Source organism: Camelina sativa, chromosome 6 (assembly GCF_000633955.1).
Source record: "Camelina sativa cultivar DH55 chromosome 6, Cs, whole genome shotgun sequence".
NCBI lineage: Eukaryota > Viridiplantae > Streptophyta > Magnoliopsida > Brassicales > Brassicaceae > Camelina > Camelina sativa.
In genome coordinates, this window is record NC_025690.1 from 14,440,582 (window position 1) to 14,453,616 (window position 13,035).

At 37.1% G+C, this 13,035-nt stretch overlaps 4 protein-coding genes across 4 annotated transcripts in view; 1 reads left to right on the forward strand and 3 right to left on the reverse strand.

Moving 5' to 3' along the window:
- Positions 1-946, forward strand: part of LOC104791341 (GATA transcription factor 6-like) — a 2,556-nt gene extending 1,610 nt beyond the window's left edge. Inside the window, exon 3 of the mRNA XM_010517189.2 lies at positions 8-946. Coding sequence (XP_010515491.1) covers positions 8-682 — 675 coding nt within the window. The 3' untranslated portion in view covers positions 683-946. The remainder of the gene's footprint in view (positions 1-7) is intronic.
- LOC104699066 lies at positions 7,042-7,746 on the reverse strand. The gene has a single exon (XM_010414416.1). It carries the CDS (start codon positions 7,744-7,746, stop codon positions 7,042-7,044), a length of 705 nt encoding a protein of 234 aa, XP_010412718.1.
- On the reverse strand, positions 9,960-12,137 carry LOC104791342 (protein FMP32, mitochondrial-like; the record flags this gene model as incomplete). The annotated part of the gene is made up of 8 exons (XM_010517190.2): positions 9,960-10,302; positions 10,394-10,460; positions 10,560-10,616; positions 10,686-10,762; positions 10,894-10,953; positions 11,065-11,196; positions 11,728-11,957; positions 12,050-12,137. Coding segments are annotated over 8 exons (831 nt in total), but the record flags the coding sequence as incomplete, so codon positions are not given.
- Positions 12,607-13,035, reverse strand: part of LOC104791343 — a gene marked incomplete at its 5' end in the record, with an annotated part of 1,520 nt that continues 1,091 nt past the window's right edge. Inside the window, 1 exon segment of the mRNA XM_010517191.1 lies at positions 12,607-12,999. Within this exon segment, the coding sequence (XP_010515493.1) occupies positions 12,879-12,999 (121 nt within the window).

Below are 13,035 nucleotides of genomic sequence, written 5' to 3' on the forward strand. Positions count from 1 at the left end.
GGTTTAGATGGATGATTTAGCGGAACTTGAATGGTTATCAAATTTCGTAGACGACTCTCTCACTCCGTATTCCTCGTTGGCTCCGACGAAGAAACCGGTTTGGTTAACCGGGAATCGAAGACGTTCTGTACCACCGGTTAAGGAGAAGACCTGTTTCAAAGCTCCTCCTCCACCTCCGGTTCAAATCAGGCCCAAACGAGCCAGAACCGGAGTCACCTTCTGGTCTCATGGTTCGCCGTCGTCGTCTTCGAGCTCTGCGACGTCGTCCTCGTCTTCCTCTGGTCCTCCTTCGAGCCCTCTATGGCTCTCCGGTTTTGAGTTGGATTTGCTTGATGAACCAAGGGTTAAGAAACAGAAGAAGATGAAGAAATTAGCTGGTCAGACGCAGACGCGGCGGTGTAGTCATTGTGGCGTTCAGAAAACGCCTCAGTGGAGGGCAGGACCAAAGGGAGCGAAGACGCTGTGTAACGCGTGTGGTGTGCGTTTCAAATCGGGTCGGTTGTTACCCGAATACAGACCCGCTTGTAGCCCGACGTTTTCGAGAGAGCTTCACTCAAACCACCACCGTAAAGTCATTGAGATGCGTCGGAAGAAAGAGACCTCCCAAGAAGAGGGTGATGATGATGATGAAACAACCGGTTTGAACCAAACGGTTCAGGCACAGCCTGTGCCGAGTTTTTGAAGATGTATTAGACCAGAATTAGGATTCGACCCGGTTCAGATTTAGCACCAGTTTAGTTTTCTCATTAGCTGTTATTGCGTTTATGTTAAAAAGGATTTGACTGATTATGTATGCTTTTTTTGTTTTTTTGTTTTTTTATTTTAAGTTGGGCTTTGTTCGTTGTTAGTCGCAGTAGGTTTTTAGGAATTTAGTAACTGGTCAGGGTTTAATACTTTTTTAAACTCTTAAGATTGTTACTTAATGATCTCGTTGGTTTCTTTTCTATTTTATAATCTTTGGTAGACGACTGATGATAATTATCAAAGCTCAATTTGAAGCCCTAATGAAATTTTGAATGAGAGAAGCCAAATTAAGAGGAGGCTGGAATATAGGGTTAGTAGTAACTCCATAAATTTTGTTGTTGTTGTTACTTGTTATTAGCCATCACATCTTTTGTATTTATAAAATTGACATAATATGACTGAGAATTGGAAAATGAAATTACTTTTTGAAAATCGTACTGGGCACACTCTCTTATTTTTCTGGCTAATTTATTACTCTGCGTATTTTTGGAGGTTGAATACGACTTCCAGTGACGTGCAATATATCCAATTTTTGCAATATAATAAGATTCGTTGACCATATCTTTTGAGATTATCACAAAATTACCCAAAATATTAGTAGACTTTTTATTCGTTTAAATTAGCAAGCTTTTACGTGTCTCGGTTTTTTGAATGTTGCATAATACATAATACAGTAAAACCACTATAAATTAATATTCTATAAATTAGTAAACACTATAAATTAATAAATTTTGTTGATCCCAAGTCGGCCAGTGTAAAAATTAACAATATTCGATAAGATAATAAAATAATAATTTTTTCAAAATCTCCTTATAAAATATGGTCCCAATAATATCATAAATTAATAATTATGTAAATTTATATATATATATATACTGATATAATAGTGTATGTTTCTCCTAAAGCTCAATTCTATAGAACAATTGTAATGTTGTATTTTCAACCTATAATAATATCTCTAAAATATTTTATAACATGTCATACAAATAATTAAAATTTAAAGTTTTAATTTTTAAATATGCATCATTTACAATTTGATAATTTGACAGATTATTAAAATAGTAGAATTGATATTATTATTCATAGATTTGAATTTATGTGTCTCATGTGTATAAGTCAATTTGTCTATAATATTTGTAATTTATTGTAAATAGTGCTTTCTAAATATTACAAGTTCAATTCATAAACCATAAAATTTATAACATCCGAAAGTTTAATCTTATTTTGCTATAGTTGTTCCAATTCATAATTTTTTAAAAAATAAACAATTAAAAATATATCTATAAATTAATAATTATTAATTTATAGATAAATTAATATCACTATAAATTAATAAAATGTGTTAGTCCCAACATTATTAATTTATAGAGGTTTTACTGTATGTAACTTTAAAGTTAATCAATTATTTTATCAAATTATTAATAATGTAAGCTAATGGAACGCAAACTTAGGTTCTAGTTTTGTGTGTATTGCCGTCATATGCCATTCGATCTCTAAATGGGATCAAACGTACATAACGCATTTGAAAATATTATTTTGTACAAAAAAAAAAAAGCAATTGTCATCAATACCACTAAAACTAGTTTTTATTTAACAAATACCACAATTTAGTTTTTTTCCAGAAATACTATTAATATGTAATTTTTTCCAAAAATACCACATAATTGAATTAAAGTTATAATACTAAAAACTAATCTCTAAATTCTAATACTAAATCCTATCCCTAAAAACTATACCCTAAAACTAAATGTGTCAATCCAAACCTTAAAAAAAAATTACATCTTTAAAATTCAATTTTTGTGTTTGTGGTAATTTTGGAAAAAAAAAATTTGTGGTATTTTTGAAAAAAAAACTAAAATATGGTATTTTTGGGAAAAAAAAAAACTTTTTTAGTGATATTTAAAGGAATTTCTCAAAAAAAAATGAAAGAATTAAAACCCAAATTAATTTTAAATGAGGGATATGTTAATTACAAGCATGGAAATGAATTGCTGAGTTTTTAACAAAACGTGTATGAGCTAGCGGTGACGTATACACCTTCAACGTAAGTACAGTAATTTAGAAGAGACTATATGATCTATTGATCTCTCACCCCATGTTTTCATCTTTGTGAAGGAGAAGCCTGAGACGTGTGTTAAGGTTTTTCACCCCCAAACACGTAATAATGCATATTCCACAAGGAAGCTTCCTGTGCTAGTACCCATTCCCAAGTTTAGTGGATGTAGAATAAAGATGTAGCTAGGGGGCTTAAATTCTTTGATTAGATGAGATGTGGTTCATCAATTTAGTATTGATATATACAACTAGAAGTGTAACATTGCCTTTGTCACAAGAGAGTTGTATAAATATCAGATAGAAGTGTCACATCTCTAAGAAGTTAAAACCTTCATTGTCCTTTGCTTCCATAGTTCCACTAAACTTGGGAATGAGTAATTGCAGAGATGTTTCCTCCCCAAAGTTGCACTGCGTGTTTGTGGAGACCAATCCTATAACATGTGCTTCTCCTGCACAACGATGGATCTTACTCTCTTTTAATTTGCTAATTAATTCTCTTACAAGAAATCACAAGTTTGTTCTTATACATACAAATTATACAAGGAGCCAGCATAAACAAGGTTTTTTTCCAAAACTTTGAGAAATTTACTAATAATTATCCGTTGAATTGTATTATACATTTTGTTTATACACATATCGTTTCAATTAACCATTGGGAACAAATATTAATTAAGACGTTGTGCAATGCGTTTCAAATGGGGTCGGTTACTACCCGAACATGTCCCCCAACATTCTTGAGTAAACTCTCCATTCCAGCACCGAATGAAAGATTGTGAAATCCCCTTCCGGAGGATGATTGTATTCACAGGCTTTAAATATCCATAGAGGTTACAACGGTGTCCTATATACTTGGGATACATGAAACAATATTAACAATATAAACAACAAAATATTCTATCACCCTCCCTCAGTTGAAGCTTCGGGACTCCGGATGGTTAAATTGGCTCTAAACTCATTGAAAAGGCAGGTTGGTAATCCTTTTGTGAAAATGTCTGCATATTGAAGAGAGCATGGTACATGTATAACTTTAACCTCGCCAATGGCTATCTTCTCGGGGACAAAGTGGATATCAAGCTCTATATGCTTTGTCCTATGATGTTGAACCGGATTGTTGGCTAAGTAGACGGAGCCTATGTTGTCGCAGTACACTAGGGAAGCTTTTCTCAGTGGTAAATGTAGTTCCCGTAGTAGATTGCGCAGCCATGTGAGTTTGGTAACAACATTTGCTACTCTTTTGTATTCTGCTTCTGAGCTAGACCGTGAAACTGTTTGTTGCCTTTTGGCTGACCATGAGACAATGTTCGAACCAAGAAAAACGCAGTAACCGGATGTGGAGCGTCTTGTATCGGGACAGCCGGCCTAGTCTGCATCTGTATAAGCCGTGAGAGTTGTAATGTCACCTCTTACAAGCTGCAAACCATGTTTCACTGTCCCCTGCAAGTAGCGGATTACACGCTTCAGAGCATTCATATGTGGGATGCGCGGATCATGCATGTAGAGGCATATTTGGTGGACTGCATAAGCTATGTCTGGGCGTGTGAATGTGAGGTACTGGAAAGCACCAGCCAAGCTTCTGTAAGTCGTCGGATTTGGTATTGGTTCCCCATCAGCAGCAGAGAGTTTGGACTGAAGATCCACTGGAGTTGCGCATGGTTTACACTCAGTCATTCCTGCACGATTGATAATGTCTTAAGCATAGCTTGGTTGACTTAAAAACACACCTTGTTTGTTGTAGTCAACCTTGATGCCCAGAAAATGTCGTAGCTTTCCCGCATCAGACATTGGGAATTCATCTTTTAGCTTGTTTATGATTCGCTTGAGGAGTGCTTCAGAAGAAGCAGTTAGCATGATATTGTCGACGTAAAGCAGGAGATAGGCAAGGTTTGAACCATTTTTGTAGACAAACAAAGAGTTTTCCGCCTTGCTCATGACAAATCCTATCTTGGTTAGATACGTTGTAAACCGTGAATTCCATGCCCTTGGAGCTTGCTTTAACATATAAATGGCCTTATTGAGCTTGCAAACATGATTTGGAAATTCTTTGCTCACAAACCCTGGCGGTTGGTGCATGTAGACTGTCTCATTCAAGTCCCCCTGAAGGAATGCATTCTTTACATCCAGCTGATGCATAGGCCAGTTCAAAGCAACACCAACATCCAACACGGCTCGTATTGTTGCAGGTTTGACAACCGGACTGAAAGTCTCGTCATAATCAACCCCTTGTTCCTGTGATTTCCCATTTGCGACAAGTCTTGCCGTGTGGCGAGTTAGAGCTCCATTGGCATCATATTTGTGTTTAAAAAGCCACATTGAGCGAACGATATTGACCTTTTTGGGCCTTTCAACCAAGTTTCAACTTCTAGTTTTAATCATGGCACCATATTCATCAGTTATAGCAGGATTCCAATTAGGGTCTTGAAGGGCATGGTTGTGACCTTTTGGAAGTGGTGATTTGGTTGTAACATTAAGAGACATAACTGGTTTTGGTTTAGCTATGCCTGATTTTGATCTGGTGGTCATTGTATGGCTAGGATTGGTTTTTGATGTTGTGGTTATTGGTGGAGGGGGAGCTGGAGTTGGTGTTTGTTGGTGAAGAGGTGTTTCCAGTATTTATTTGAAAATTGGAGGGGTATCATCAACAACATCGAGGAATGTGTAAGAAGAAGGATGATGAAGCTGTGTATCTGCTGCTGGAAATGTATCCTCGACAAAAAGAACATGTCGCGAGATAATGATTCTCTTTGTTTTCAAATCTAGACAGCGATATCCCTTGTGTTGGGTAGGGTAGCCAAGGAAAAGACACGGGGTTGATCTTGGTGAGAGCTTAGAGAGATTGTTATTGTTTAAGGAAGGGAAGCAAAGACACCCAAAAACTCTAAGATGGTCATATGTGGGAGGTTTGTTGTACAGCAAAGTAAAAGGAATTTTGTTCTGAATTGCCGAAGAGGGGAGAATGTTTAACACATGAACAGCAAAATTCAAAGCTTCTACCCAATAACATGGTGGTAAGCGAGCCTGAAAGAGGAGTGCTCGAATAGCATTATTTATTGTTCTGATCATTCTCTCAGATTTACCGTTTTGTTGAGAGGTATGAGGACAAGAGAACCAAACTTTAATGCCATTTTTCTCAAAAAAATCTTGGAATTGATTGTTATTGTACTCACCACCATTGTCACATTGGAAACTTTGAATGAAAGCATCGAATTGTGTTTTGAGCATATTTGAAAAGTGTTTGAATTTTGTGAAGACATCACTTTTTCTGCGAAGTGGATACACCCAAAGGTGATGAGTGAAAGCATCTAGAAATAAAACATAGTATTTTATCCCACTTATGCTAGAAACAGGGGAGGTCCAGATGTTGGAGTGAATGATCTCAAACGGTCTAGAAACTGTGGAAACAGATTTAGCAAAAGGCAATTTTATTTGTTTTCCCAAATGACAAGGTTCACAAGAGTGAGACAACTTTGTTTTATTACAAAAACCGAAAGACTTTGAAAGAAAAGAATCAAGAGAAGCCGATTGAGTATGAGCTAGACGTTTATGCCAAAGAGATGGAGTTGAAGCAAGGAGAGCTGTTGAGTTGGGCACTGTTTTATTGAGGGATGCTGGAAGGGGGTATAGGTCACCTTGGCTATCACAGCGGAGAAGAATCCTCTTGTGTTGGAAGGTCCTTCACAGAAAAGACAAAATGATCAAATTCAACCGTACACCAATTATCAGTGGTAAATTTTTGAACAGAAATTAGGTTTTTGACAATTTGAGGTGTAACTAGCACATTATTGAGGTTTAGAGGACGGGAAAGGCTTTTGATGGAGGTAGAACCCATACAAGTGACCGGAATTTTAGAACCATTGCCTACTATGACTGATTGAGTGATGTTATGACTAATGCTAGAATGGAGGTTACATGGTGTGGAGGAGAGATGAGCAGTCGCACCTGTATCCATGATCCAGGGATAAAAATTCGGGTCCGAGATGCTCGCCGTCATCGGATTCGCTGGTGGGAGTTCAGTAAGGTGAGCTTGCTGGTACGACTTAGCCGAAGAGGATGGGAACGATGGTCTGTATTGTTTTTGTGGCCATTGCCCATAGTAGTTGGGCCAAGACGGGAATGAGCCATGCCAAAATGGTGGTGTGGCCCAATTAGAAAAATTAGGTCTTGACTGATTGTTGTGTCGATCGCCTCCTCTTGTTCGATTATTCCGGCGATTACCTCTGTTGTTGCCAAAGTGCTGTCGTGGATTTACTGGAGATGAAGGACGAGGTTCCGAAGGTGGGGCTGTGATGGTGAGAGCCGTTGTTGAGGACGAATGATCAGTATGCGTGGAGATGAGACATTGGTTTTTTTTAGACGTGATTCCTCAAGTTCCAGCATTGATTTCGCTATTTCAAAGGTAGGGAACGGGTCCTTGTGTTTGATTACATTGATTATGTAATCAAACTTTTCATTGAGACCATTCAGCATGTACATGACCAAGTGACGTTCATTGACCGGAGCCTCGACATTGGTGAGTAGATCGACAAGGGATTTGATTTTCTGACAATACTCCTGAATTGAACGATCGCCAATGACCATGGTGCGAAGCTCGTTGTCCAGCTGAATTGCCCTGACCTCCTTGTTGTTGCGAAATTGATTTTCAACACGTATCCAAACATCACGAGATGTCCTACCAGTTTTGAAAGAAGAACGAAATAAATCTGGTGCTAGAGTACCGTAGATCCAGAGTTTGACCAAGCCATCATGCTTGTACCAAGCAGCATCGTTTGCATTAGTTGGACGTAGGGTCCCGTCGATGTGCCCAAGGACATCAAACGTTAGGCAATGAGTGAGGAAAAGCTCTCTCCAGGCGTCGTAGTTGTGGTCGTCGAGGTATAGTATGAGCCGGATGTGAGACTTGATGTTTGTAACACCAAAGGCATGCTCATAGGGACTTTGAGGAGCAGCCATAGTTGATAAGAAGAAGAAAAAAAATGAAAGAAGAAACGAGAACGAGAGAGATGGAAAGAGAAAAGAAACGGAAGCAAAAAGGATATCAAGAGCAAACAGGCTCTGATACCATGAAAGATTGTGAAATCCCCTTCCGGAAAATGATTGTATTCACAGACTTTAAATAGCCATAAAGGTTACAACGATGTTCTATATACTTGGGATACATGAAACAATATTAACAATATAAATAACAGAATATCCCTATATTCTATCACCGAATTTAAACTTGATTTCTGTTCGTGTACGTAGTTGTTCAGATTTTAGTAACTGGTCCAGCTTTAATTTAAAAGTCATACATATATATCATTTTGTTTTACAATGTCATATATAAAACATATGTAACTCTCTTTTTTTCAACTAACAGTTTGAATTTTTGAATGGATATGGTACCATGGACCATGGAGTGAATATGAAACCGTTCGAAATTATAAATAAGTGACACTAAGACATGGGGACATTCGACGACACCCATTGATCTAATTCATTATTTAAGTTTGTTAATATTACAACGCCATGATCTCGTTGGTTTTTAATTTGTAATAATGTATCCTCGATAATTATTGAAAATCTGATATTTGTTATCTAATAAAATCTATTTTGGTATAAAGACTAATAGTTTTCATTTATCAAATATGTAAACACAAGATTGATCGACTTAAATCCGTAGTTATTAGAATGGAAATGAGGAAATCCAAATTTACATGGAAGCTTTATTTTAGAGCTAGCTAGGTTTTATTGTTGTTACTTGTTTCTACCTAAAAAAATTGTTGTTACTTCTTAATAAGTGATAACCATCACGATCGTTCACATTTTCCCTTGTATAAAACTGACGTAATATAAACTGAAAAAAAAAATGAAACTACTACAAAAACGTACTGGGCACACTCTCTCTTATCGACTAAGTTATTACTCTGCGTGTATTTAGAGATTGAATGCGACTTTTAGTGACGTGCAATATATCCATTTCTTGCAATATAAATCAAAATGTTGAAATATACTACTGGAGTAAGTTTTTATATTTACCATATTTCTATAATAAACCTTGGGACTGGTTTTGGTTGACTAAGCTGTTGGAAAAATTAAAAAGCTTTTACTTTTCTCATTTCATGAATGCCGCATAACATGTAAACTTAGAAACTGTACAATTCAAAACACTAATTAATTGCGAAGTTAGTATTAAGTAGAAATGTAACTTACTGATTTGTGCTAGTGTACATTAACTGTTTTTCTGTTTTAGGGTCGTTATTGCACTAGATATATTGCCACTACCTGGATTCAAGCTAGCATAATGTATTTAGTTGATTTTTTTTTTGTTAATACCAAAATATTAAAACTTCCAAGGAAAAAATACAAGTATTCAAAACTAGGCATAATTTACAAGCACGGAAGCTAAATGCGTGAATATTAACACATTTTGAAGATATTGGAACATCTTCATACAAAGATACGAAATGTGGAATGATGTCTTACCAAATTGCTATACTTTGAACATAATTGTTGATAATTGAAACTTATAAAAAGAGGACAAAACCAAAGAGAGACGTGGGGGAGTCACGTGATGAGCATTTCCCACCCGATTCAACTATTTTAGCTTTTATATTAGTGTGGTCCATTGCCTGTAATTAGTTCTCTTATCATAAAGTTTCAACAAAACAAGCTTTAACACTACTAGCTATAATTCCACATAAAATTGGTAGATTTTTAAAAGTTCGACTATAAAAAGAGAGTAATAGATAGATTGGTTCGACTCGAGTTGTGTGCCCAATTGTTGGGAGACCCTTGATCCAAACAACACATGTCACATGTGCCTGTGCCACTTTCTCATCTTTGACATTATTTCTTTGGTTCGCTTTACGTTTCCACGACTCTCTCGTCTATTGCTAAGTAGTCAACACAACACCCAAAACTCGCCTAATCTATTGACTTTATAAAAGGCAGTAGTAGTAAATAAGCAGTACACGCCTTTCCTCTAGGCTACTTTCATCATCGCATCGCAGCCCTTGGCTCTAAAAGCTCTCGTCAACGTCGAGTATGATTTTCTTTTCTTCGAGAGTTATCGACTTTTGTTATGTCATGAGGGAGAACTAACAACTTATACATCTCACGGGACTTGAGCTGGCCCCCTATACATTAAGTTTGTTGCCTCTGTCCCATTGAAGTCTTTTGTGACCTTTTTCCCGTGAAAGTACATCATTTACGTGAAGGGTTCAAATTTACTAGACTGGGTTAGTCTTTATTTCTTTCACATAAAAAAAAAGGAAGAAATAAAATTACATCAAACATACAAATAATGAACAAGATATGGAGCACAGACCAACATTTCATCTCGTGATTAGAAAAAAAAACAGCAAAGATGATGAGTTGGTCTTAAAACCGGCACACCGTCGAATGAAGTTACATGACGATCCGGAGGACAGCAAGACCTACGGCTGAGATGGAAACAAGTGTACCAATACAGTACTTGATCACCTCGTACTTGGCTGCTTCCAGCTGAGCTCTCAAAGTGTGAATCTCCTGAGAGATTGAAACAACATAAACAAAAACATAAACACTTTTGCTGCCATAAACAAACAAAGGCACAGAAACTAGAGATGAGAATACTGACACGGTCAAGCTTGTTTGTAAGGTTACAGGTTTCGGCGTTTTGATTTTGTAACTCATCTCTTATCCTCCTGCGCCATCATATAGAGACATGTCACAATATTAGAAAATATAATAACCTAAGAACAACCTTTAAAGGAACAAAGAAAGAAGGTAGTTGTTTCTCTGACCCTTTTTCAAGATTTAGGTCCAACCGTTGTCCTGCTGTGACTTTGTCAATCTCGTGTCTGCAATGTTACTGCAATAGTCAGTGCACTGATCGACGTCTATAGCAAGTCAAACCTAAGAGAGCTGACCTTATATCAGAGCGGATTCGCTCTATGTCATTGCGGAGTTTCTCATTCTCATGTTGCAGCAAAGAGAAATGGTGGTCCTATACATAACAATCATTCAGAAACAAGGTGTCACTATAAGAGGTAGAAGAGCAGCGGTACCATTTGAAGCTTAATTCACAGATTGAGAGCACAATAAAATTGTTCACTGAAAAGTGAAAACACAACTTACCAGTGAACTGTTAATCTCACTTTTGAACTTGGATAAGTTTGATTCCTGCGTCATTTCAGCCTACCAGACGCAAGAAGATAACAATTAGACCGAATAAAGCTGCTATAACCAGGTCATACTCTTTGGAATTGATGAGTGAACAGAGCCTTGTCATAACAGAAAAAAACTTACTTTCTGCATCTCTCCCTTGGAGACAACCAACTGTGAAACAACACCTAAGCTATCGTTAAGAACTTCAGTTATAGCAGCGGTTATTGCCTCGGCTTGCTTTGAAGGCAGGCCTTGTGCTTCTAAGCTCCTAACCTGATAAAATCGCATACCAAATTCCCCTTTGAAACTATATCTAAAAATAACGACCAGACATTTTCATCCTAGGGAACTCTGTGAGTCTGGTCTTAAATCCAACCATTCTATTGTCTCATTTCAAAAATGAAGGAAGATACACAAATTGTTTCACAGAAAGTTCCTGTAAATACACAATCTTGCCTAGAAATTGACTAAGAGATCAGACAATTCAAAGCAATTTTGTGTTAAAGAGAGACCAAGAAAGGGCTATATTACCAAGGTTTCCCATTGGTTTTGATAAGTTGAGATATGAACTATATGAGTCCGGTCTAGAATATAACCATACTATCGTCTCATTTCAAAATGAACCAATTATAAAAATGAATCGTTTCACAGAGAGATCCTTTGTTCCACAATCTTGCCTAGGAATTGACTAAAATAGATAAGACAATCCAAAGCAATAAGACATGGCAAACAATAATGATCTAAGAAAGATTCAGCAGATCACCATAGGAAAGTAAAACGAACAGAGCAAGAAAGGGTTATTACCAAAGCGAGTGTATCGACAAGAAACAAACGCTTCCCATTGGTTTTGATAAGTTGAGAGATGAATCTGGCGTGGAATTGTCTGTATGGTGAATATGATACTAACGGCGAAGAAGAGGAACGAAACTCGTGGTGATCGAACAGAGTCTTGTCAAATGTCGGGTTTGGAGAACCACCGATTGATCTGAGGGTCGACAGGTTTACTACACCTGAACTAGTTCCTCCGAGTCGTGCTAGCCGGAGATAATTCGCGTAAGCAGCCATCACAAACAAAACAAAAATTAAAAATTAAAAATTTCCCAAAATTGATTCGCAAAATTAAAACCTTTCGATGTTAATCGACCCCAAATTTGGATCGGGAAATCGCTGTTGGAAGAAAGATCAATAAGAGTTTCCCAATCGGGGTAAGCATGCAATGGTCAAAAGGAAAAGAAGAGAGAGAGAGAGAGAGAGGGAGAGGGGGAAAGAAGAAAACTTGGAAGATGGGTTTGGTTGGTATTTGGTCTTAATGAATATTCTGTTCTGTTCGTGGTGTCATCCATGGAAATCGCAGCACCATCAACAGAAACAGACGGACGACGATGATAGTTAGAGAAAGCGTGAGAGCCTTTGTCTTTTCCTAAATGGGCACTTTTCCCAACTCAACCTCTCTTTTACTTTACTTACTCCACGTGCTAATTTATCTCTTAAGTAAAACTTCCCACACTTGACCAAATAAATTGTCTCATAAGAAACTGATAACCTACTAAATTCGGCATTACCTTAACTTGGTTGTTATGTTCACATTTGAGAAAAGAGATAAAGTATTGTTGCAAGAGTTCAAATCTTATGTTTAGTCTTAGCAATCGAATCGTTTTGAGTTTCTTCTATCCGGGAGAAAGGTTGCATATGAATATTATCAGTAAACCAAAACTGAAGAAGGTGTACACGTTAATGTTCTCGTAGCCAGAACTAATCACTTTGGGGAATGGCCTGCTTAAAGATATCAATACAGCCATTTTTTTTTTTGTTGTTGCTTTTATTTTTGATAATTTGAGAGAATCCAAAAAGTGTCAAAATAAGATTCATATCCTGTCGTCTGTCACCTGTGCTTTTTTTTTTTCTTTTCGTTTTTTGGATTTGTCTCTCTCCACATCTAATGTAAAAAGGTTTCTTCATTTTGGTCGCTTTCGATATGGGTCCAAGGAATCGTCCACGGTCTCTTTCACATAGTTACCAACTCTCTTCATGTTCTTCATCACCCCTGATGCTACCAGGCTTGCGTTTCTCGTGAACCTGATACATTCCCACGGAAATGAATATTGTGTGTCA